This window comes from Coturnix japonica, chromosome 11 (assembly GCF_001577835.2).
Source record: "Coturnix japonica isolate 7356 chromosome 11, Coturnix japonica 2.1, whole genome shotgun sequence".
Lineage (NCBI taxonomy): Eukaryota > Metazoa > Chordata > Aves > Galliformes > Phasianidae > Coturnix > Coturnix japonica.
Window position 1 is genome coordinate 9,862,230 of NC_029526.1, and position 25,665 is coordinate 9,887,894.

General features: G+C 39.5%; 1 protein-coding gene across 3 annotated transcripts; it reads left to right on the plus strand.

Annotated features, from left to right (window-relative positions):
* Positions 1-218: 218 nt before the first annotated feature.
* Positions 219-24,481, plus strand: DYNC1LI2 (dynein cytoplasmic 1 light intermediate chain 2). Of its 3 annotated transcripts, XR_004308644.1 has the most exons (14): positions 219-506; positions 1,219-1,292; positions 1,687-1,803; positions 7,770-8,000; positions 11,564-11,730; positions 11,925-12,018; positions 12,437-12,572; positions 13,179-13,290; positions 14,024-14,083; positions 14,797-14,838; positions 15,283-15,400; positions 16,054-16,170; positions 18,516-19,225; positions 21,420-21,531. XR_004308644.1 is itself a non-coding variant. In XM_015873980.2 (13 exons), the coding sequence occupies exons 1-13, from the start codon at positions 412-414 to the stop codon at positions 21,524-21,526; spliced, it is 1,470 nt and encodes a 489-aa protein (XP_015729466.1). In that variant the 5' UTR covers positions 219-411; the 3' UTR covers positions 21,527-24,481. The 3 variants fall into 3 exon arrangements, 2 of the variants coding, with proteins under 2 accessions (XP_015729466.1, XP_032302922.1); XM_015873980.2 differs by lacking the exon at positions 18,516-19,225 and having other exon boundaries at positions 21,420-24,481; XM_032447031.1 differs by lacking the exon at positions 21,420-21,531 and having other exon boundaries at positions 18,516-19,226.
* The last annotated feature ends 1,184 nt before the right edge of the window (positions 24,482-25,665 follow it).

Genomic DNA, 25,665 nt, shown 5'->3' on the forward strand with positions numbered 1-25,665 from the left:
TTACTTTAAGGGAATGTTACCCCTGTGTGTTAATGAGTCTCGCTCTGGGTCACCCCGCTCCATCCCCGCTCTATCCGTGCCGTCACTCCGTGCTGCACAGCGGGTTCTCTCTCCCTCCCTTGTCTCTCTGTGTCCGCCTCCACCAGGTGGCGCTGCCGGAACCGCCCCGCCCAGAGCGCGGCACCGCCCAGAGCGGGGGGCGCTGCCGGGGCTGCCCGGGCGCCGCCTGATCGGAACGCGGCGGGGCTGCGGGCGGCTGACAGCCGGCAGGGGCGGGGCGGGGCTGGAGGCGCTGTGCGGGTGGGGGCCGGGAGCGCGGCGGGTCGGCGGTGCGGGAGGGACGGGGAGAGGGAGGAGCGGGGTCCTCGGCGGGCCTGGGTGAGGTCACTCTTTGTGGCGGTGGTTGGCAAGATGGCGCCGGTGCTGGTGGAGAAGAAGCTGCTGGGGCCGGACGGGCCCGGCGGTGCCGACCTCACCAGCGAGGAGGAGGAAGGGCAGAACCTGTGGTGAGCGGCCGGGACGGGGACACGCGACTTCCGCGCCGTGTTGGCCGGGGCCGAGGGTTGGGCGGCTGCTGCCGGGCATCCCGGTCTGTCACGGCACAGCGCCCTGCCGTGCGGGGCCGCCTCGGCTCACCTGCGGGTGGGGGCAGCCACGGGCCGCGGCCGGGCCGGGGCAGAGCGAGCACCCCGATCCCACGGGGCAGGGCCGCGATCGGGCCTCGCTGACGGGAGCGGGGAGCGGGCGGGGCGCGGGCAGGGTCGGCCCGCAGGGAGCCCTGCAGCCGGGATGGGGCCGCGTCACGGGGGGAGACGGAGGAGTGCGGAGCCGGAGCCGGCGGGATGCGGGCTGGGGGCTGCGGTGTTGTTTTAGGCACTTACCGCTTGAAAAGAACGGAAGAAAAATATGTGAGTGAAAGATAGTAATGGATTGTGGGAAGAGTTAGTCATCAATTGGAAAGTAATGCATTGCAGTGACGTGACTGCTGCTAAGAGAGAGAGAACTTCACTGCATGTGCTGTAGGGATTGTATCAGCTCTCCTCGCAAAGGTGACTTATTTCTTTAGACATTAGAGATGAGCTGAAATTCTTACCTGTGTCAGAGCTGGGTTGTACACAGGGTGAGTGTACCCCAGCCCGTGTGGGGCTGTGGAGCTCGGGGTGCTGTCAGGGCTGTGTATCCCTGCTGTCAGCCTGACCACACCTTCTGCCTTCCCAGGTCATCGATACTGAGCGAGGTTTCCACCCGGTCGAGATCTAAACTGCCCTCTGGCAAAAACATCCTTGTTTTTGGTAAGTAGCAGATGCAGGAACGAGGCCCGGCTGCTTTCTGTGGAGGCAAAGCACGTTGGGAACAATGATGTGAACACACTGACGCATCACTTAGATAAAATTAGCTCCTGTAATGTGATCTGTGGTATTATTTTCTCCAGGCTGGCAGTTTTACTTTCTTTTTGGTTTATGCTGTTAGACTTATAGTGTATATTTGAATAATGGGAGCTGATAGACAGCAGGGTGCTTCTTTCTTATTGTTGTGGTATAAGCCATTGGATTCAGCTAGAAGAAAGCCCAGCCGGTATAGGCCAGAAATGCACAAGAAGGCTCCTAGTTTCCAGGTGTGTTTCTAAATTCTGTTCAAGTTAATTCTGAAATTGTCTTTTTCTTTCCTGTAAAAACTTACTGGCAGGTGATGATGGCTCAGGTAAAACCACGCTTATGGCTAAAATACAGGGAGCAGAACATGGCAAGAAAGGAAGAGGACTGGAATACTTATATCTGAATATTCACGATGAAGACAGAGATGGTAAGGTCGTCTTGTATGCAATCTGTTTATGTAATTAAGTAGCTGATGTGTTTTCATGTAACTATAGCTTCAACTTCGGGTTGCACCCAAGTAGCTGTTTCCAGTGTTGTTGTGTATGGTTTGTAAGGTACATTGATTTCTTAAGCCGAGGGCATTTTGTGTTTGGATTTGGTCTACTTCTTGTCTGTTTGGTAGCTTCACCTGTGAATGATGTAGAAGTGCATTTGACCTATTGATATAGCTCAGGATCTGATTAATTTCAAGGTAGACAAGTATGCTGGTATTGAGTTACAAGCAGATATATTGTCATTGGGTAGAACTGCCTTGCAGCTCCAGAAAGATGCTGACACATCATCAGAATTTCAGATGGATTTCAGATCAAACTTGAACGTGGATTTTAGGGTTTAAGGTTTTCTTGGTTTCTTGAGCAGCGTGTGGAATTTTGGTGAACTGTAGCTGGGCCGTTTAGTTAGAGTTGAATAAATAAAGAACAGAGCATGAAGTCAGAGTTTGCATTTCTGTTGTTCAACTTGCAGCTTTTCTCGCTGTCCCTTTTTGTTGCTGTTGGTGATGATGGCTATTTTTTCTTAGTGTTTGCGAAGCAAGAGGCTGGTCTAATGGTGAGAATGCCACTAATCTCATTTCATCTGTTCTGCTGAAGGTTAGGAGACAGGAACAGATGAAGAGTGAGCTCGTTATCTTTGCGCCTAAATCTGCCTGTGTCACTTGAGCAAACTACTGAACCTCCGTGTTAGTTTTCTTCCCGTAAAAGTGGGAATGGATGTCTTCCTGATCATTGCTTCTGAGTTTGTAGCTGGGAAGAAGAAGCAGTGATGGTGGTTTGACTGTGTTCCTGAAAAAAAGATGAACTGGGAAGATCCTATTGTGGCATTTTGGGGATGGAAATGTACTGAAGGTTTGCATGAGTTATTAAGTACCGTATGTGTCTGGTTGTTATGGAGATTGGTCTTGTGCTCATGTGGTAATAAACTGTCTTTAGATACTGGGTTCAGCGCAGTTAATGTATGAGCACGCTGCCCGTGTCATCAGTTGGTGCCTAATCTTACAGTTGCTAAAAATGTTCTGTGGTGTAATTTTCAGTGTTGAGGCCATTCCTTACTGCTTGAGGTCCTTCCCTTATATGCTTTCTCACTGTGTGTCATCTTCTTCAGGACTGCGTAAATACACCAGAATGAAGGAACCCCAGGGCTGCGGAGATGCTGTGTGATACCAAGCTTAGGGCAGCTACAAAGGAGATGGTATTATGAGCAGACAGATGTTAGATGTGATGTTCTTAATGGTGGTATTGAGCCTCAAGTACTTCCCTACTCAGGAAATGTTTTGGGGCTATTCCTGAGTATCTGAAAGTGATAAATATTTGTGGTGGTTGGAGAGGCTTGTGGTGAGAACTCTGGCAGTGGTGTAGCAGGAAAACATAAAACCTTTTTGACTAGCTGACTCAGCTGGATAATTCAGGTCTTCATGCATCCCTTTAATAGATGTGTTAAGATCTAATAATATCTGTGTCTTTCCTTTTTGTCTTGTTAGCGTCATCAGCAAGCTAAATAAATAGCAAAGTGGGTCAGGACCTCGTAACAGATGAAGTTAACACTCTGATTTCTCCAGTACATGCTTTGTTTTTTTAACCCTTTGGCTGCTTTAGGTGTGTATGTATTTGGATACAGTTTTGGGAATAAAACCTTTATAACTGTCCCACAATTCTTGGAAGCCATGAGGAAATGGGAGATAGGCGGTCAGAAGCTGACTGCTGTGTACTCATTTTTGAGGATATCTGCTTTTTGTTGTACTCTGGTCTACTTGAGACTAGCAAACCATATGGATTTATGTCTAGGGGTGTCAAGTCAACATTGTTAACCTCTATATTAGGGTGAAGAAGGTCTTGTCAGCTTCTTTCCCAGATGCTGGGAGACATCTGTAAGCCCATTTTTTTTCTTTTCGTAAGAGTTTATTATTTCCATGTCATAGTGCCGAGTCATTATCTACTTCCTAGCTCCCTTTGCAGATCTGAAGGAAATCTTCTGTGTTGTTCCTTATTTCCCCCTCCCACTCCCTTTCCTGTCGTACTCCTTAAAGGCTGTTTGTATCTGACTCCACTTATGTTTGAAGGAGTCGCTGCTTCTTGTTGTGTGACGATTTACTGTTGTCTGCTCACGTAAGAAAAGTTACTCAGATGCATATGAATTTTAAAGTCACCTTTGTGCTTAATATAGGTGCCCACTGACTTGTTTGTTTTTGTTGTTGCTGCCTGTTTCTTGGCAGTGGTGGATACCTGACTTGGGTGACGCAATGCATGTCACTGCTGGTTGGGTTCTGTTTCTGTCAAGCATTAGATGGTTGATGTAACACGTCCGGCTTTGATCTCTAGGGATAACTTAGAGTTTCAGTACTGGACCTCTTCTACCTGAAAGATCTTCTCCTCAGGGTATTATCCCAAATTCTGCCTAGGCTAAGGCATGAACCAGCAGTACTGAGAGAGAGAGGAAGAGAGAGAGAATTCTGCTAAGGTACGGTATCCTTTGAGCACATGGCTTCTATGTACATGGCACCTCAGTTCTGGATGAAAGTACTTACAGCTCTAACTGTAGAGTTATCTCAGCACACTTGGAGCTCAGGCCCTAGAATTCTGTTAGTGGCATTTCCCAGGGTTGTAAGTTTGAACTTTTTGCCTTTGTGTTGAGCAGGTGTCTTTGTGTCTGTGTGAGTCTGTTTGCTTTTGAGAGCTGTCTGAATTGGTAGGATGTAGATGGGGGGATCTGCATAATTTTATTACAAGATTTATTTCTGGAGTAGATTTTTGGAGTCTCATAGAGTGATGGGTCACAGTTAAAGAGGGGGTGTGCAGCAGGTCAGTGAAATAAACTACATCAGCTGTTCAGGTGGCTGGCTTTGTAGCAATGTCGTATGGCTTAGCAGGCAATTATAAATACCATAGAGATCTTTCAGTTGCCCTTCTTCAGATTACCCCTGCAATACAGTTGGCTCTGGCTGTGCCAAACGTGCAGGTGAGATGCAGTCATTCGTACTTGTAAGAAAATCAGGTAGTCTTTTTCTTTGTGCCTCAGGTTTGGACCAGCCTCAGTCATACCATGTACATATTCCAGTTGAACTGGTTATTCCAGCGAGAGCCAAGGGCTGCTGATACAATGGTTTCTAATGGGAAGTTTTTTTTGTCAACATCTTTATAAACTAATTCTAGTGAAAGTGATTTTCTTGTTTTCTTCCACCTATGGCTTGGATAAAGGATATCGAATTAGCACTGATACATTTCGAATAAAGGAAATGTCATTGCACTTCACAGAATCAGATTTCTAAAGTAAAATTCATCAAAGATGGAAAACCCTTTTTGAGGCTTAAGGATAAAGTATTGGCAGGATTTGGAGATGTAATCTGAGCAGTGATTGTAATAGTCTTTAGTTAGTAACACCTGTTACTCCAGCAGGATCTAGTAATTATTTGCTCTGTGTTGGCATCTTGTATCGTAGGCACGATGAAAGGTCCAGTTAACATTCACATCGTGTGACTAATAGGGAGCTTGACGTGGTGCTGACAAAGTTGAATTTGCCTTCTAATCCTTGCCAAACTGTGAACAAGCAGCGCTGTAGCTTTCTAATGAATATAGTAATTGAAAATCCCAAGCTATACCTGCTGGTTGTGTTTTTACTGTGAGAAGGGAGGAAAACCTTTCACTTTTTATTTTCATATGCTGTTGTCTTTTAATTAAAAAAAAAAAAAAAAAAAAAGCAAGAAAACACCACTGTTATGTTACACTTATGTGAGGGTTCGGCTTCCAGTCTTGGCAGATTGGTTTCATCTGAGTGACAGTTCCACTGTGCGTTCTGGATTCAGTATGTGTTCTAGATATTGAGTACAAACTAAACCCTTACATAGGACAAAGGTGTTTGGTAAACAGAATCTTTCCAGCCTTTAGTTATTGGCTTACAAAAGTGGCTGCAAATCAGTGAATTAAGTTGTTTGTTGAATTTTGTTACCTGCTAGGATGTGAAAGTCCTTTTTGTGGTTGAAACAGTCACCACAGGAGAAACTATTGAAGTGCTAATGAGAGTTGGAACTTTTATAGCTTATAGGCAGATTTCAGTTAGTTTTCTAAGTCTCATGGTCGCTTGAAGAAGGCATTGCTCTGTTAGCTGTGTCTCAAGAACCTCCAACTCGTAGAAACCCCCTGCAGTTGTTACCAGCCGGTAGGTTTCTACCTCTGGGAATGTGCAAAGGAGCGGCTGTGATAAAAGAATCCTGTGCAGAGGTTTTGTGTGTGGTTGTATTTGTGATCACATTATTTGCCAAACTTCTACCAGACTTTTCCTCAGTCCCTAGAGGCCTTCCAATAGCTTTTGATTCATTGTCCAATACTGTGACAGTTGTTTGTGATATCAGGGAGTGTGGGGGAGAGAGGGGACAAGTAATTGATGAACGGTGTGTTTCTTAAATATGCACCAATTATTTTGTCTGTTCACTGCAAAAGATGGTTCTGAAGTGCCCAGTTGGCAGTGAGATCTTTTAATGAATTGAGAAGCATAACTGTTGTCCTTTGTGATGATTGAATGCCCTGTGATATCTTGCAGTACCTAAGTAGGAGGATTATAGAGATACAGAAGAAGGACTGTCTGTGTACAGCATCTTGATGTAATCTGTCTGTAATTTGGACTGTTCTGTAATATTATTCAAGACCTAATTAGCAGGGGATGTGTGTATATCTCTGTGCTATTTTCTTATTCCAATTTCTTCAGTCAAATTTTTGCCTTTTTCTAGAGCCAACGTTTTTTGATCATTTTTCTTGAAGTTCTGACAGCCACAGAGGCTGGATTTATTTTGTGCAGCTGAAAGATTTGGAACACATGTCAAGGAAATGCAGGGACAACTCATCTTAAAGCTCAGTAGCAGATTTGAAAGTCTGTGTTCTGCAGGGATTGGCTTGCAGGCAGGGTGCATGTATTTCATAATTCACCTCTCATCTCTAATGCTTGTGGAGACCCACTGTTCCCTCTGGACATCTGGAATAGAATGGAGAACACTACAGAGAGAGATTACTGAGAGTCTCCTAGATACAGTAAAGGGACTTGAGTCTTTTCCGGTGGAGGCTTCTGAGGGTAACGTGATTTGTTTAGACTTGGTTGTCCAGAGCGCCTGATGCATCACTACTGGATGATGCTGCATTTTCACTTTCTTGTGTTCTTGGCAGAGTTCATGTCTGAAGGGAATGCTTGCTGCCTGGCAGGCTGTTTCCCCTTGCATTTCAACAGAAGTTGTTTGATCACTATCTAGGCACTATGGGGAGAAGCACAAAAACCAAAATGCCAAATCTTTCATCCTGTACTAATTCTATGAACAGACTGTAAGTAGAAGCCAATGTTAAGTCACTGTGAATTAAGAGCAGATAGCTTTAAAGTTTGGTAGGCTTTACATTTATCCTGCGTTTGACTCCTCCTACTTCTGTGCTAGAGACCTAAGCTGCTTACTGCTTGTATCTCATTTGCAGCTTAGTTCTGTTGTGAGATGTCTTGGTTTGTTTAAGCAGAGTCTGAGGGACACTTAAAGCTTTCTGACTGACTGCAGCTGTGCCCACCCCCCTTGGAACATGGCATTACTTGTGTGTTAGATGGGTGCTTGATTTACTCGCCATATACTTATCTCAAATTGAGAAATGCCATGTGATATCTAAAAGCTGTTGTGTCACCTGTCAATAATTAAAGCCAAGGAACTGCTATTACATGTTAAAACAATTCTGAATCAAGAACAGACCTGTTTGAATGGAGGCATCTACTTATTAATTTAGGCATTTCTATGTGCACCTGTGTGGAACTGACAGGATCTGCTGGTAGTTGGGCTCTGCTCTTTCCTGTAACGCTGAAGAAGCCTCTGTTTACTCCTAGGTCAGCAAAGCAGCAGGCTGACATCCTTTGAACTACAGCTGTGCTTTTTCTTTTCAGATCATACTCGCTGTAACGTTTGGATTCTGGATGGAGATTTATACAATAAAGGGCTGCTGAAGTTTGCTATTTCTGCAGAATCCCTGCAGGACACCATTGTAGTCTTCGTTGCGGATATGTCTAGACCTTGGACTGTTATGGAGTCTTTACAGAAATGGGCCAGTGTCTTGCAAGAACATATTGATAAGCTGAAAATTCCACCAGAAGAAATGAGAGATATGGAACAGAAGTGTAAGTCTATGCATCCCTATGTTATTGCTTTATTGTTTAACCTTTTGCTTTCTTTGGTAACGATTAATTTCTTCTGGTCAGTGTTTTGAGAATGCTTTGAATAACAGTTGCTTTGAAGTTATGATCATAACGCTGATTCAAATGGACTGTTAGGCTTTAAAAGATCCCTTGCAAAATTTCAGGTGAATTGTCTCAATTCTTTGCAATTGGGAGATTCTGATAATTGTTGGTTTGTTTTTTAAGACCATTTCTTAAAAAGTCAACCACACAGAATCGTGTTATTAAAACGTCAGATTTCAGTAGCAAACAGAGCTGTCTGCTTTCCTGTGGTATCCAAGGCAGGTTCCATTCCTTACTGTGTACGTTCCCAATGTATTTCTTTGCCCTTGCCTTTCATGAGCCTGAGGCCGTGGTTCTGGTACGTCTCACTCTGGCTGTTCTTACCCTGTGACTTTAGGAATGTTGTATAAATTAGTTTCTTCCCTGGCGTAACTGTGGCAGGAAGGAATTTGGCACTGGTAAGCAGTCACTGCTGCAGCACTGCTTCCTGCAGCTTCTTTTCTTCTAAAATAATTTGGAGAGTTTTTAAAGACTTTTTTTTTCTGTATTCAGATTGAATTACTTTGAGATAAATTCCTTCAGTGGAAAAGATCTTAGCAACGTGCTCCTTTTCAGCTGAAGTACAGATGGATCCTGATCCTGGGTGGGCACTGCTGTCTGTTGGTGGTGCTTTGTTTTTTGCAGGGCTGGTTGCTGGCTGCAGTGGTGTGTTTGCACCTCGGCAAATTCTGTCTCGTAGCTTCCTTAAGTTCACTTTAGGGAGCAGTGTAATCTGTTTGGCGTGTGGGCATTCAGATGTATTTCTATAGCTGATCCCCTTCCTGAATGCTAAATACTGCTTTCCCAATAGGCCTGTGCCTACACCATGCTGGTTAAAGTATATGTTTGCTGGTTGGAGCCATCTGTGATTTGAACATCAGATTGTATTAAAAAATACTAAGGGAAAGAGCTTGATTTTTGAGAAGCAGTAGATGGAAAAGCAGTTTGATTTCAAAACACTGCCTTTAACCTGCTTTGCATTTTCGGAAGTGCGCTGAATTCTATCACAGTCAAAATACACATGGAGTTCTATGTGCTGCTAAAGCTGACTTTTGAACAGGAAAGTGAATTCAGCCTTGACTAAGAACTCACTGTGTGGAGGAGTCAGAAACAGTCATGGCACAGAGTTATCACCGAATGTCAGGAACCAAGAAGATGTCCCAGGAGTGCTGCCATGGACAGTTATAAATGGAAGCACCGGAGACATCCCTGGCATGTCTTTATTTTTGATAGAAGGGAGGGAAAAGGAAAACGTGTGAGCTGCGTGTTTGACACGGTCATAGGGCTCTGCTGCCATCGTGTGGGTGAGCGCTGAACTTCAGTCCGTTGTGGGCATGCAGGTAAAACGGGACCTTCGTCTTCTCTGCAGAGCATCCATCCTGCTGCTTCTCTCAGTCACTCTGTAGGATAGTTGTTTGCTCTCATACGTGACTTTCCCATCAGTTGCTCTGTGACAGGAGCAGTGCCTGCTCTTAGTGGTAACTTCCAGTGATTATTTGTAAAATTAAAAATTCATTAAAACAAAAAAGGGTGAATGAATGGCTGTACCTTACAGAATGGCATTCCTTAATGTGGATTAGCCTGGAACAGGCTGCCCAGGGAGGTTGTGGATGCCCCGTCCTTGGAGGTGTTCAAGACCAGCAGTTGTTCACAAGAGGTTGTTTGATGCACTTGTGATGCAGGTTTACTTTGATTCAAGTTCTGCATGGAGCTTGGAGTTGAAGGGGAGTCTTGACAAACTGCTCCAGCACCCACCACCTTTTGCTTAAATGGCTCAAAGCAGCCGGACGCAGGAGCAGGTGCTTCTGTGCTCAAAGTCCAATTGTTGCTTTTATCCGTAATTACTAATTCAGCAATACCTTTGCGAACTGAAACTGTGTGTTCTGTAGCAGTTCTCAGCACTGGCCCTGCATTGATAGCAGGCCGTGTGCAGGACTGACAGTGGACAGCAGCAGTGGGTTGTGCAGTCCTCGCTCCGTGGCAAAGGTTTCCTCCCTGGTACATGGATCAGCCAGAGTGAGACGCAGCTCACTGTGTACAATGGAATATCTGTGTCCAGCTGCTGGATGAGGCAGTGCCGATGGAGGGCATCTCCCTGAAAATGCTTTGGTTCCTTCTCCAGCAGAAGGCACTGCCTGCCCAGCTTTAGAAGTTACCAGATTCTTTTTTATTACTAAAAAAGGGAATTCCTTGTTTCCAGTGAGATTCTGAGTTGGTGACTGAAACTCCGTAGTGATCCGTGTTTATGTATTTATTTCTATAACTGCTCTGAACTGGAGCTCTTGTTTTTTATGAGAAAGACACATGTTTGTTTCTAATGAAGATTGCTGTTTGTGCAGCTTTGGGCAGAATTGTTTCTGATTTGTCCTTTCATCCACATCTCGTTCTGCCACAGAAGTATTTCCTATTTAGAAAAGGTACAGTGACTTCATTTTTGCAGGCTTTGTATTACAAACTTTGCTGAGTTTTTACCACTTCCTAAACCTCAGAGGTATCAGATGGCCCCGTCACGTGGCTGAGTGTTCCGAACAACGGGCTCTTTGTGAATGTGCTGGTGGTTCAGCCTTGTGGAAGAGCTTTCCTTACTGTATGTACGGTCTGCTCTCACCCTGCATCTGAGGATGTGTCTAATAAGGGCACCTTCATGGGAGCACGTGGTGGAGCTGTGGGGCAGTTGGTCTGTGGCACACAAGGAGTTGCAACCCAGTCTGGTAAAGCAATGTGTGGGTCCCACTTTGCTTCGCAAATGGTGCTAACACTGGTTTTTAGACGCTTCAGTGTTTGATGGTGTTCAGTATCAGTGGAACCCTCAGCTCTGCCATAAAGTGGAAGGACAGAACACATCTTGCTTTCTGCAGGCTGTGCTGTAGTTTTGAGAATATAGTTGAGTCTCTTTCGGTAACATGTAGATGTCCTTGAGTCTGTATTTACACAGTGTGTGTTTTATGTTTCTGGCATTTGACTCCTGTAACAGGAATTTAGAGTAACAGAAACTTAAATGATGGTCTATAAGGTTAGTATTGTAAGAGTAGCTGTTTCAACATAGTATTTTTAGTGTCCATTTACGTTCTTACTATGTTTTTGTTGCAAGACCAGATAGAAATTGCACTGAATGTAGACTAGGCTGTGAAACTGAATTTACATTTTCTGTTGGCAGCTTCGCTGTAATGAAATGAGTTGAGCTGAGGAATGTGCATTTGTGTAACCAGTGCTGCTGGTTTGTAACATCTGCAAATTGTACTTGATGTAGGTTGCTGTAAATTTTGGGGTAGTTGTGTTTGAAGAAGCAGCGAGGCTTGAAGTTGCATTGTGTTTGTCTGGAATGCTCATTTTAAAGAAAAACATTAAAAAAAAGGAGATTTCAAGTTAGTGACTGAAAAAAATATTTTAACTCCTGTTACCTCTGCTCTAAAAATAACAGCTCATTCCTTTGCTTTGTCTCATGAGTATCTTTACTCTCATAGTTATAAAGGAGTTTCAAGAGTATGTAGAACCCGAAGAAGGCTACCAGGGATCACCCCAGAGAAGAGGCCCTTCTTCTGGCCAAGAGGATGAAAGTGTTTCTTTGCCACTTGGAGAGAACGTGCTGACACACAACCTTGGTATTCCTGTGCTGGTAGTCTGTACAAAAGTGAGTTTCTAGTTCTGTTTGCTACTGTGGAAGCATCTAATTACTGTTAGAATGTGTGCGCTATACAGCCGTGCACAGTTTATTTTGGATTAATAATAAAGAGATTTATTTTGTAATACTAAGGAAAAGGTGGAGATGTGCTGGGATTAAATGGCTGATTTCTTTCTGATACTGTCTTTGTCCCATTCTTCCAGTGTGATGCAGTGAGTGTACTAGAGAAGGAGCACGATTACAGAGAGGAGCATTTCGACTTCATTCAGTCCCACATTCGTAGATTCTGCTTACAGTGTATCCTTTCCTGCTCTGTAGAGATTTTATGAAATCTGGAAGCAAGAAAATAATGTTTGAATTTTGAATTATGCATAAAGTTAATCTGAGGAACTGCACTTTAAAGTTGTATTTAGCTGTTTATTATGTAGCATTTCTTGTTTTGAAGGTATTTAAAAATGCATACAGTAACAGCGTGCAGATTTTCAAAGTTAGGTGACTGGGAAGCACTTAACTTTTGAATGTCAGTGAGAGTATCATGAGTCTTCTCTTGGTGTCCTTCCTTTCTCTCCCCAAATGCTGAGTGGCGACAGTTTGTCTTTAATTGCTTCTCATACATGGGTCTAATAGGTAGGAGGCCATTACACTCCTGTTTTGAAATTACTAATATAATTTTAAAACTATATCCTATGTATTTTTTCCTTAAATAAGTGCTTAGATGGAGCTGCCTTGATTTATACGTCAGTTAAGGAGGAAAAGAACCTTGATCTGTTGTATAAGTACATTGTACATAAAACATATGGTTTTCAGTTTACCACACCTGCCTTAGTGGTAGAAAAGGACGCAGTTTTTATGTAAGTCAATTGTACAACAGTGGAAGCATATTGCTTCTATTAAATGTGGCACATTATGTAGACATATATGATCTACATGAATTAATTTATTGTATTATGTTCTTAAGTTGGAAATGGAATGTAAAATACTATAATAAATTTAACTTAGAAAAAAGGGAAAGAACACTACCTTTAAATAAATATTTTAAGTGAGTATGTTTTTCTTCTAATGAAAAGATTTCATATTACAAAACTAGTCTTTAAAAATAGTATTTAAAGAAACAAATGAGACTTGAGGTGTTGCTGTCTTTCATCATTTTCCATACCTATGAAATATTTTTAGACATCTCACTATATGTTCTCAGTCTTGCTTTTAAACAAAAATGACTCTAATTAAGTCTCTTGAGGGATTTCAGCATAAACCTGTTGTGCATCCAGCGAATTGGAAACATCTTTTAAAAGTGCCACTTTTGAAGTGCTTTGATTTTTGTGACTTCAGGTAAAAGACAGTTGGAGCATAGCAGCTGGCTCTGGAAAGAACAATATGTGCACTTGAGTGGCTTGTGTCTCTGTATCTGTAATTTCTGTGGCTCAAAAGACAAAGCTTCCCTTCAATTCTTTTCATAGACCTGCTGGTTGGGACAATGAAAAGAAAATTGCCATTTTACACGAAAACTTCACAACAGTGAAACCAGACGATGCATATGAGGACTTCATTGCAAAACCTCCTGTACGAAAGGTAAGAAGAGGTAAACTCTTTCCCCTCTGTTAAATAAGTACAGTTTGCTTGAATGGTTGCTAACAGCAGTTCTGAAAATCTTTATATACTTCTTTCTGTATCTAAATGCATGAACCTTCAGGCATTTATTTTCCACTAATTTAAGATACTAAAACAAAGAAATTATTCACCCTAGTGAATCAAAGGCAGTCCAGAATCATCCATTTCATGTGAACCTTTTGGGAAGTGTGAGTTCAGCAATTTCACAAGTGCTTTTGAGGCTGTTATATAAAAACAGACATTGGTAAAGAATAAAGTGTATTACTGTATCACTGACATTAGTGCTAACCCTTCTTGCAATTGCATCACCTGTTAAAATTGATTAAGGGTCAGCATAGTGGTTTTGGGAGCTGTGGGATTGAATCTGAGGTTTTACAGAGTAAGATAATAAAACAGGTATTTGAAAGATGCTGATGAGATTGAAAACGATCTTAAAAAGACAAATATGACGACTTATCAAATACTCTTCTTCTGAGGGGAATTTCCACAGGCTGGTTTCCTTGCTAGGCAACTTCATTCACATAAAATATCTTCTAATCACAGCTTCTTCCATATTTCTTCTCTTATGTGTGAAAGAAGTTGAGTTACTTTAAGTAACAGTGCTAAACTTCTGTCTCCTTTTCTTTGCTGTTGACCACCAAGCCAAAAAAAAAGTTGAAATCATTTTCTGTTTTTAATTTTTTTTTTTCATCAGTTGGTCCATGATAAAGAGCTGGCAGCAGAAGATGAGCAAGTATTTCTTATGAAACAGCAGGTAAGAAAAACAGTCTAACTGTATAAGACTTCACTTTAAGCTCTCCATTGTTATTTGCCTCCAGTTTTCCATTCCTCATTTGCTTTACAAGATAATGACTTCTCAGCTTTGCAGTTCCAAATGTAATTGTGAGCTAAGACTTGCATGTATTTTTATGCATACGAGTAGAGATTATGGCCACTTGTGTTGGTAAATTGAAAGGAAATTATGCTGAAAACAAAACCAAAATATATTCTAAAGGAGAAGAATAAGATTGCTTGAAATTCCACAACATGCGTAAGTTGATCTGTACAAGTGTAAATACATTGCTGTTTTCTTACTCCTGGAGGCTTGAAGGACTTCAAGGTGTCAAATTTAGCCATGCTGTGTCTTATTTTCCTTTGTTAATAGGAACTGCTCTGTTATTTAAAAGAAAACTGATAATACTTTTCTATGTAGTTGATTGTGTCATAAAGGTTATAAAGACTTGAGTGTCTCTGATTCTGATTTGTGGTTCTGAAATGTTTGTGTAAGACAAAGGACTGAAGGAAATGTATTTGTTTTAGCCGTCTCCTAGTGGTAAAGTTCGGAATTATATAAATATTGAAGAAGAAGTCTATAAATAGCAGAAAAGTGAATGATTAAATAAACTAATAGGTAGTGAACTTCAATATATTCTATTCCTTTGTAGCTCCTGGAATATATTTAACATTCTTAATATGCTTTTTTTGCAGTCATTCCTTGCCAAACAGCCAGCAACGCCTACAAGAGCATCAGTAAGTAGATCCAGGAGAAGTGTAGGAGGTGTTTTGTTTCTTTCTAGGGAAAAGAGAGAGGTTCTAAGCTGTAGAGGTTCATGTTATAAATGTGAAGTATATAATCTTTTCAAACTTCAGAAAATTACAAAATATTTGATAATATTTTAATATTACTTAAAAATGAATTCATTCTAAGTAGCTATGGAAACAGAAATATCTGATTATTGAACTGAAAATTTCATGCACTGATTCATTCCTTCTCTTAGTAGAGGCACAGACCCAAAATAACCCATGTTGATTTTATTTATTTATTCCCCCTGGTGTATAGAATACAGTGCCAATATGGAAGTTGTTTTTTTTAATGTTGCATTTAGTTTATGTAACTGATTCACTTAATTTGTTCTCTGATCTGTGTGACACTGATTTCTTTTTTTTTTCTTTTTCTTTTTTCTGTTTTTTAAGGAATCTCCTGCAAGAGGACCTGCAGGATCCCCAAGAACTCAAGGCAGAGCCGGTCCCGCCAATGTACCCAGTGCCTCACCAATAACGTCAGTTAAGAAACCAGATCCAAATATCAAAAGTATGAATTAGCATCTTACTATGTTTTGTGTGTTGTATCCCTTAGAAAAAAAACATTGCTAAAAAAGAAAGGTCTTGGACTTTATTCACTAGTAGTATTGTGTTAGTTTGATAACAAGAATGAATTTATGGCATAAATCCAGGCTTTTTTTGTTTGATTTTGTCATTCGTGTGACTTGAAGTAGAGTTCTGTTACTTCCAAGCAGGTAGGTTTAGTTGAAAGACATTGATCCTTTATGTTGCCTAAGTACGTTTTTTGTGCATTGGTTGGATTATTAAGAGTGGAGACTGGTTTAAAGTCCATACAGTTTTATACTTAATTTATTCTGGAATCCCCAGTTAAACTTGTACTTCTACTAAATCCCCTGAAGACTGTAATTTTCTGTTGAAGGTAGGGCTGGATAAGGCCCTGGGCAACCTGATGGAGTTGTGTACATTGCAGGGGAGTTGGACTAGATGGCCTTAGGAGGTCCCTTCCAATTCTAAGGATTCTATGATACTGTTCTATGATTCTTTTCTATATTTGAGATTTATTTCCTTGTTTTGTTAGTATTTTCTATGTACGGGAAAAAATAAGTTCACCAGCAGTAACTAACATCTAAATAACAACTATGTTTTGTCTTTTTTGTTTGTTTGTGTGTTTGTTTTGATCAGATAATGCTGCAAGTGAAGGTGTCTTGGCTAGTTTCTTTAACAGTCTCTTGAGCAAAAAGACTGGCTCTCCTGGAAGTCCTGGTGCTGGAGGAGTGCAAAGTACAGCCAAGAAATCAGGTATTGGGGTTGTTACTGCGTATTTGAAATATTTTATTTGACCCACGTTGGCCTAAATGTTTGTATCTTTTGAGCTGGTAAGTGAAGTGGCAGATCATGACAGACTGTGCAGTGCCAGAATGTGCACTTGAAGTTCTCTTAAAGAGCTCTATTACTACAACTTTGTGACTCAGGGCTTCTGTTAAACTTGTTATTACTCAGTTCTCCGAGTGAAATTTTACTGTAAGGATGTAAATAACATTTGATTCTTGACTGTATTCAGAAGGTGCTAATCTTTTACATTAGAGTTCCTTTTCTTCTTAACACTTGACTACTACTCAACAGAAGAGCCTTTCACTGGGTTTAGAATGGAGTTTCCTGTTGAACTATTGAAATCTCTTCGTCCCTCAAATTACAATGTACTGTGTATTACAACAGCTTGAAGTTATCTCATAATTATTATTTTATTGTGATTCAACACAACTGATCAAGTGGATTTGTTTTGTGTATATGCCTGTGACTGCGTTGTATGAGATATTTATTAATAAGCAATTACAGTATTTTAGATGAAAATAAAACAAACCAGTAGAATAGTATCTGTACAGAACTGAGCGTTGTAAAGTGCATGATTGTTCCAGCCAATCTTAGAAATTCACTTCTTTGCTGATTGCTTTACTGTTCATTTTTAGTTTTGGCATTCCCATCACACTGTACACTCAAGAGCCTTCCTCACTTCCAGAATTATTGCTAGATACTCTGCTTCTAATCCCAGATATATGAATTCATGTCTAATTTAATGACTCAACTCGCAGTTTCTGATAATGCTTAGAGGAGAGTGTAAGGCCCAAATGTTCCGAACTGGAGATGCAAAAGAGGTTTGATGCCAGACAGTGATGATGTAGCTATTAAAAGAATAGTTGGAGAGTGTGTATTTGAACTGAAACTACTTCTAGAGAATTAAAATAAGGTGTGTATGTTTAGTTATTTATAGACTTGTAGGGAAGAGATTCACAAGGCACTTCATACACTGTAATCTCCAAAATGGCTAGAATTTGGCTTCTGGAAAGCCAGTATTTTGTAGCTCTGTTTCTATTATTGTTTTTTTTAATGTTTTTTTTTTTCTCCAACATTTGCTATTAATTCTGCAAATCTTCTAATTTGATCTCTATTGAATTTATTACATAAGTAAAAATAAAAGGGCTTTTGTATTATATAGCCCCATTTCATTTACATTATATAATTTTATCTACGTTACAAAGTCCTAAAATAGAGTATCCTCTCCCATTAAACACTGCTTCACCCAGTTCAGCATTGTGTGATTACTTACTTCAATGTCAATTTACCTGTTTTTATAGAAATAAGACTAGAAATAGTTTTTAGAGGCTGTTTCATTCCTGTTCTTTATACAAAGTGGAATCAATTTTGGAGTCCCTGAGTGATGTTTGAAAAAACAAGCAAACAACAACAAAAAATAAAGCACATGAAAGCCAACCAAACCAAAGATACTTGAGATAGATGCAGTGTCATCTCTCTGGGAGGTCTATTCCAGAGCTTAGTTTATTATTTTTTGCTGTTTTATAGTCAGTATATCACTATTCCAGAACTATTTGCCATTTTCAGGAGAGACAGAGTATATTCTCTCTTTCTTCCAAGCAGTCTTCTGCATATTTAAACACTACTGGCCCTTTTCCTGTGACTCTTGTCTGAACTGCAGAAATACACTTGTCAGCCTTTCCTCATAAGGTGTTTTGATGGCTCTGATAATTCTGACTTTTATGCTGTGTACTTTTGTCTGTCTGTACAAGTGACTTTTTTCTTTTGGTGCTCAGATGTGACTGCAGTATTCAGACAAGGCTTTGTCAGCTTTAAGTAGAAATTACTCACTCTGTGTTGTATTGTGTTCCTGTTTATCCATCACGAGTGATGCCAGGGTTGTATATTTTGGCTCTATGATATTGATCGACTTTTGTTAGAGCAATGCAGCTTAATACAATTGCTGCATCCTAATAGGATGTTTTCTAGTCTTTATTAAATTACCTGAATATTTATAAAGCAGTATTTTATTATTCTTTTGCATTCTATGTAAATATTCTATTCTTTTGCAGTTTATGTAAATAATTTTTACTTCTAATTCTGTTGATCAGAATCCTTTGTAGTTTCTTTGAGAATGCTAGCCTGCATATCTGGTAACTTCAACAGTTGGACAGAGTAGATTGCTGTTCTTAAATATTGACTAGTAGTGTGGATAATTAATGGGTAATTTTATGAATTACAGTTTAAAAAATAAAATAAATCAAGACTGTTTTTTCTAGCTTATATGAAGGTTATGTGAGATGTGATATCGAACGCTTCTCCCTTCTCCACAGGACCTGTTATCCTATCATAGAAAGAAATTTGGTTGCCTTGACACAGCTTATTGGTAACAGATCCATGCTATTGTACTGCTAGGCTGTTTGTAAACATCTAAACCATCATTGCGCTCTATGGACAAATACTAGAGTAAAAACTAACTAGTTTTAATGAACTTTCCTCTTTTAGTTTTCTAGAACATAATGTGCCTTCAGGAGTTCTCAGAGGTGACTAATGGCTATTTTTTGTTTTGTTTTGGTCAGCATTAACTTCTAATTTAAATAGATTATTTTTCTCATGAAACATCTAGAGACAGCAGTCACACATCCTTTCTTAACTCTTTATTAGACTAAATTAGATGAGTTTCTAGCCTTCTGATAAAAACTGAGCTCTGTTTTCTCTGCTAGTTTCTTCTTCATTACTTGCCATCATTGGCTTATCTTTTCTTGAACATAAGTGATTAGAATTGTGTGCAGCACTCCAGATACATCTCATTGTAGTGCCTGCAACAGCATTTCTCTTTCTTTGGCGGATGTCCCTCTCCTGAGTGATAACAAGATTGCAGTTGGCTTTTCTTGGCTGTATCAAGTTGGTAGCTCACAATCGTCCCCGCACTTTTGGAACAGACCTGTCGGCTTTCAGTCACAAGAGAATATACCTGTTCCTTGTCAGATGATGTTCTCACATCTTATACTCTACCAGTATATGACTAAACTTTGCTGAGAAGGTAAGAAGGACTCTTAACACCGATGTCTGAAAAGCTCTTGTTGAGTTTATAAAGGCAGCTGAATACTTGTTCTTTTGTGTTAGGGTTGATGAGTCTATCTTAGAATGACTTGTGGGGTTAGGAAGACTGAATTAAGGCAGCCTCTTCCATGTGAATAATAGTACTAAAATAATATTTGTAAGGATTTTAAGTATCTAATCTGAACTATTTTAAGAGCCCTAAGTCTTCTGAAGATTGCCACTAAAAATATTTATATTTTAAGAGGTTGTCTGTTTCTCCCACAGTTGTAAATATCCTGTGGTTGAAATTGAGATATTGTCATAGGTTGAGAGAGACATTATGGATTTCAACGTACTGATCAGCCTGGTTGATTGCTTTGTCCCATGTCTTACTTGAGAAAATAATGTGGGTAGATATTCATCTTATTCATTCCTACGCTGTGCAGTTTTTCTCCTGTCCTATTTGCTTTAATGTTGCTGGACTATCTTTTTCCATTTGTAGACATAGACTCTTCAGAAAGCATCCAATGATGGATTCTGTGATGAACGTTTTATTTCCTTAGGCATCTACAGATACGAAAGATTTCAGTATTTCATTTCTGTTCACAAGATACTTTCAGTTTCTAAGATTTGATTTCACCCTGCCAGATGAAGAACTGGAGTTCCGAGCTCTCATTAATCTGGAAATAAGAAGACATACAATTGGATAGCACACACTTAATTGACTAAGGCTGCTACTATTCTTGACTATATTCTTGTAAACTGAAAGCTAATATCAATTTAGTTTACGATGGAGGGGAATTTTCTTAATAACAACTCCTTTGCTTCTTCTCATTCGAAAGGCGATCATCTCTGACAGTGTTAATGGGGAGTGTGCAAAACTACATATCATTCAGTAGTTTGGCAGTGTTTTTCATGTGTGATGTGAGGTAGTTGCAGGAGACAACTGTAATGATACGGTCCATTTGTTGTATTAAAAACAAAGCCATGGTTTATGTTTAGACCTTCTTTTGCTCAAGTGGTTCGTATTTATTTAAATCAGAGTGTTCTTAGTCTACAAGGAAAATTTTTTGTATTGGAAATTGGAAATTTATTACTTTTTTTTTTTTAATTTGTTTAAATACTGATGTGCTGAATAGATGCTATTAAGAATACTGTGGCTTATGATCAGCATTTAAATCTAAAACCTGTGCAGTGATTAAAAGTAGCCTTTTAACTTAGTCTTTGTACTTTGGAAAAAAAAAACACTTAAGTCTTCAGCAGTCAAATCTTGCCTTCCTAATGTTTTCAGCATGTACCCTGGAAAAAATCCACCTAATATTTCACACACATTTGAACTGGAAAACAGATGCTTGTTAAATTCTTTGGCTGTGTAAGGAAGCTGCACATGGTTATATAATCTATTTTTTTTGTCTAAAAATACAGGTTTTTAATCGTAAATGCTTGTATGCTGCGAGCTTTAGAATATATTGTTCCAATTTTAATGATCGATTCATCTGTGGGTTTATAATTTTCAGAATGAGGGAATTAAACTGTAGTTTAGTGGGAGAATTGTTAAAAGGCTTTGAGTCTAATATAAAAATGTAAGATATGCTGTTCCATGAAATGCTTCAGTGTGTCTGTTTTCAATTGAAGAAGTCCTTTGAAATGATGGCTCTGAGATATTAAATGAATACACAGTTCATGTCCCCCTTTTTAAGGGAAGCATTATCTGCAGACATGAAAGAGTTGTTGTTTAATATTAAAACGCATCAGGAATAAGTGTGACCAAACAAATGTGATTTTTCTAGCAGGTGTCCTTCATACTTAGGAGAGCTTGTGGCTGAAGTCTTTGTTGAAAGACTCCTTGCTATACATACTAATAATAGAATTGTGTACAGTTAATTTTTATAGAAAATTCTAAATGCGGTTGTTTTTAAGATCTCAGTTGCTTTAGCGTATGTTGCAGATACTTTCATGCTTTGTATTTGGTATAATTCAGCATTTTGATTTTTTGTGTTGAATCAAATCTTAGGTCAGTCTTTATGTAGATGTTACCTTGTATTTAGTCAAGGCCCCTGTGTTCTTGGGAAGGTGGTGAAATAAGAAGCAATTAACTAATTGACGTAAAAAATGATCTTATGAATGCATGTACTGATCAGTTAAAATATTTTCTGGAAGGTAGATTGCTTTAACCTTGTCCTTTTTCTTTTTAGGACAAAAAACAGTTTTGACTAATGTTCAAGAGGAATTGGATAGGATGACTCGCAAGCCAGACTCTATGGTAACAACAAGCTCTCCTCCAACAGAGAATGAAGCTTGATAGCGCTTAAAAATGCATAAATAAATGACCAAATAACTATGTATATTGATCTGATAAGACCAGGAATTTTCTGCTGTGGCAGATGCTATCAGTTTTCTTGGGGCAGGGGAAATGAGCTTACTATGTCATTGCCTTGTCCCAGTAAAAAGTGCACATTCAGGAAGTTTGCATATAAAATCCCTCTGTATAAGATAACCATTTAGAGTTTATATAGGGCAATTCTTTTGGTTTTCGAGGTAAGCAGGTGCAGCTGCATTTCCTGTTGTGAAGAGCACAGAGAAGCAAGATGCAGAATTATTACTAAAATACTGCTTCTGACTGCACGTAAGGCAAGAAAGAAATGAAATCCTCTACCAGAATTACGGGAATTGGCCACTTGTATGTTTGCAAATGTGTTAAGTACTTGGAAAGGTGGTGGTGATGTGACAGAGCATTAATTAGGTGAAAGAAGCCTAGGTAGGGGATGGAGCCCTAAAAGGGAAGCAGAATTGAGTCAGTAAGAAACAAGAACGTTGGATTGACTGGAGAGGAGCGATGTTGTTAAATCCTGTGTTTCACATAGGGTAAATAATCACTGTTTTAAAAAAGACTACTTTATATTGGAGAATTCCAGGCCAAACACTACGCATCATGGGAATTTATTCTTGTTATAAATCTTGTTTTAGTTTAGGAAAAAAAAAAGTCTCAGAGTGTGGATGCCCTTTCTGGTGTAGCTGACAAAGGGAGAAACTTAAACTTGTTTAGATCCAAGTGCCTGGCACAGCGTGTGATGTGTCTTTAGAAGGTGCTTGAATTTATTGTGCACTGTAGTACAAACAGTCACTGTTTGTTTGTTTTTGTTTTTTTTTAAATCCGTAGTATGGCAATTTGTATTTAATTTTAAGTCCTGTTTCCTGATAGCTTCTGCCTTTTTTTATGCCAAGAGGCTTATGAAGAATGGTCGGTGATGTATCATTTTCCCATAATGAAATGCGCTACAGAACACTCTCAGCATTTTTTTCTTACTTTTTGTAACTAAATACGAGCTACCAAGTGAAAACTGACTCCTGCCTTACACCTGTGGAAGTTTTTCAAAAGCTTTCAAGGCCCTTTTTCCAACCGCATCTGCTGCAGGTGCAGCCAACTCCAGTTCTGAAGGTAACCTAACAAGCACGAATGTGTACGCGAAGAACATAGTCAGTAACTTGTTTTGTACTATTATTTTTTTAATGTAGCATTTCATTTGGAAAGGTGGGTTATGGTTGTCCCCGTTGCTGTGACGGAGCTCTGTCCATGGTCACACAAAACCATCCTTCTGTAAGGACAAAACTGCTATGGTTACTGAAATGGCACTTTTGATTTTGTATACGGTATGCTTGTTTTACATGTACACACTACCCGAAACTGAAAATATGCCAAGCATATTCTGTGCTCTTAAAGCTGAAGGGAAAAACCACAATTTGAATTACGCGGGGTTTACTTTCTGTTGGTGTAAACTTGTTGTACTAAATCTGATGTCTGGGTATAACTTCCCTAATACATACTGTTACTTAAATATACAGAATTAGATTGACCACTAACACAGTACTGGATGTTAACTTCAAATCCTACGTAACATCAAGAGGCTGTTCTTCATGTAAGTCTGTCTAAACGTTATCTAGGAAGCTAAGAGTATTTACTTGCCTCTTTGACAACCGTTAATATGAGCATGTTAATTGTGCCAGTTTTGTTGAAAATATATTTTTTAAACTTTTTAAAATAAGGAGTATGACCTAAAGTTACACAGTTATCTAGATAACAGACTGAGACTGTGGATGGCCGATGGGTATGTAGATGTACTTCCTGGTGTAATGGGTGCCAGTTGCAAGTTGCCACACCAGAAGTAATTACACTCTGTCTGTCTGACACAGAGAATTGAGGCTGGAGACTGAAACATCAAAGGCATGACAGGAAAATTGGAAAAGTGTGTGATTGTAATGGGATAGAGCTTGAGAACCTCAGCCCAAAACTGCGTTTTTGCCATCTAACCTGATAAGCACTTTCTCTAGCAATATAGCTAAAACTTACAACTGAAATACTTCCCAGTTTTATGGAAGTATTAAATGTACTAAAATTGATCAAAATTGATAATGTATAGTAACTTAATAGCTTTGCAGAAAGATGCTTCTGGCAAAACAGAAACGGATTTCCAGTTTCGAATTGCAAGTGAATGCTCCTAGTTTATCAGAAGAGTTGTAAGTAATGTAGCATCCTGTGGCTGCCGAAGTCTGCCAGCTTTGGTGGGCTGCACAGTTGTTCTTCTGGTGTCTTCAAGCATTGGAACCAAAGGCCAATTGCAAACAGCCTTTACATTTTCAAGTGAAACTTCATTTTATTTGCAGATACACTTGTATGGTAGACTGTTTAAACTATTATATGACTGTATTTATGTGCATTACGGTGACTGCATCTACTATTCATGTTTAAGAAAACAAAAAAGGAAATTATTCAACTTGAAGCAAATATAAAAGTTTAAAGATTGGCCCTCCATAAAAATGCTGTGGTTATGCTGCTTGATTTTAAGTTTGCACTTTTTTTTTATTGGCATTTAAAAAAAAAACAAAAAAACTGTTTAAACTGAATTTCGTATTTTATTTAATTTAACTGCGTTGAAAGTGACTGCTCTGTACATCATGAACTTAACAATATACATGCTGTAAATGAAAGTTTACTGTCCTGTATACTAATGGGTTTTTTTGTTTGTTTCTTTGGGGGGAGGGAGGAAGGTGGAGCAGGGTGGGGTGGCGGTTGTTTATTTTGTTTGTTTTTTTTCCAACTTCCAATTTGGACTGCAAATGTATGAGACAAACCTTAGTCCAGTTGTATGGCTTTAACCAGGTGCAGTATGCAGTCATGTGGGATCTTGCTTTCTAGTGCTGGCAAAATAAGGACATCTTTAGTTACTGGCTTCAATAAACACGAATCCAGACTGCTCTACGCTGTGATTTTTTTTTAGTTTTTATTTTCATTTTTAAGATCACCCCTCTAGAGCTGTTTCTGTGGGAGCAGAACATCACTGAGTTCAGTGAACAGGAGAATTAAGTCGACTGATACTGTTGTGTACAGGGTGGAAAGCTAGCACTTGGATGGTGTAAATAATGGACTGCTAATAACAGAACTATGTTTTTTTCTCTTCGTTAAGTGCAACAGCTTTTTCTTAGTAAGCACAGAAAGAACAGACCAATTTAACTAGAATTTTTCTTATTTACCTGTTACTTGAGCTGGCTGCCTTTCTGTTCCCCTACACGGCCTGAAGTTCTACTTCATTGACATTTGTGAGTCATTTCTGGGCTTCTGATTTCTGAAATACTTTTTTTGTATAGAAGTGAATCTTTATGAGGCCATGAAGCAATTTTAACTGTGGAGTTACAATAGTGCTTCTTCTTTAAGTGAGTTCATTAATATACAGTAAAGTATTACTTTTGGTCCATCTAAAATGCAAAACACTCAAGGTGGGATTTAGAAAATATTTGAGTATATGATGAGAAATATATTTGGAGGGGAACTAAATGAAAATTCCATCTTCAGATGTGTTGAAGCTGGAAATTACTTTGTTCATAAAGGCTGTAGTAGTGGATAGAAATGAAGGAACGCCTCAGTAACTCTTGTGTGTACTTGGCTGTTGTTTGTCAGTTGGGTTGTTGTGGGTTGTTAATGATTTTCTTTTTTTTTTTTTAAGGAAAAAGCCTCCAAATTTAAAACAAACAGACACGAGGTAGTGTGGTTTCTATTACACTGTGAAAAACATCTTGCTGGAGGCTGTAAGCTACTTGCTCAAAGTAAATCTTCCCCTGATTCTGCTGTTCCAGAAGGTGGTACTGGCTTTTCAGCCATGGCAGGCTTTTGTTAGCATATAAAGTTCTCAGATAAGAAACTTTGCATGAATAAAGTCACTCAGTTTCTGAGTCTTTGTAGTTCAAAGACATATTAGGGAAGGGCTGCTGATGACCAGGATGTTGCTAACAACCTAAAAGAGCCTCAATTTGTCTGGAACAGTACTGTAAAACTACATGGAATATCTACAGTTACTGTTCAGTACCAAAAGTAAAACTTGTGTCTTGCTCAATCATTTTAATGAAAACAAAACAAATAGTATATTCATGGGATAGGTGCAGAGGCAC

Bases quoted from the DNA above. Each gene is read 5' to 3' on its own strand.
- DYNC1LI2 (XM_015873980.2), top strand. From the start codon at position 412: ATGGCGCCGGTGCTGGTGGAGAAGAAGCTGCTGGGGCCGGACGGGCCC. The intron at 15,401-16,053 runs GTATGAATTAGC...TGTTTTGATCAG, and splicing joins ACCAGATCCAAATATCAAAA to ATAATGCTGCAAGTGAAGGT. The intron at 16,171-21,419 runs GTATTGGGGTTG...TTTTCTTTTTAG, and splicing joins AAGTACAGCCAAGAAATCAG to GACAAAAAACAGTTTTGACT.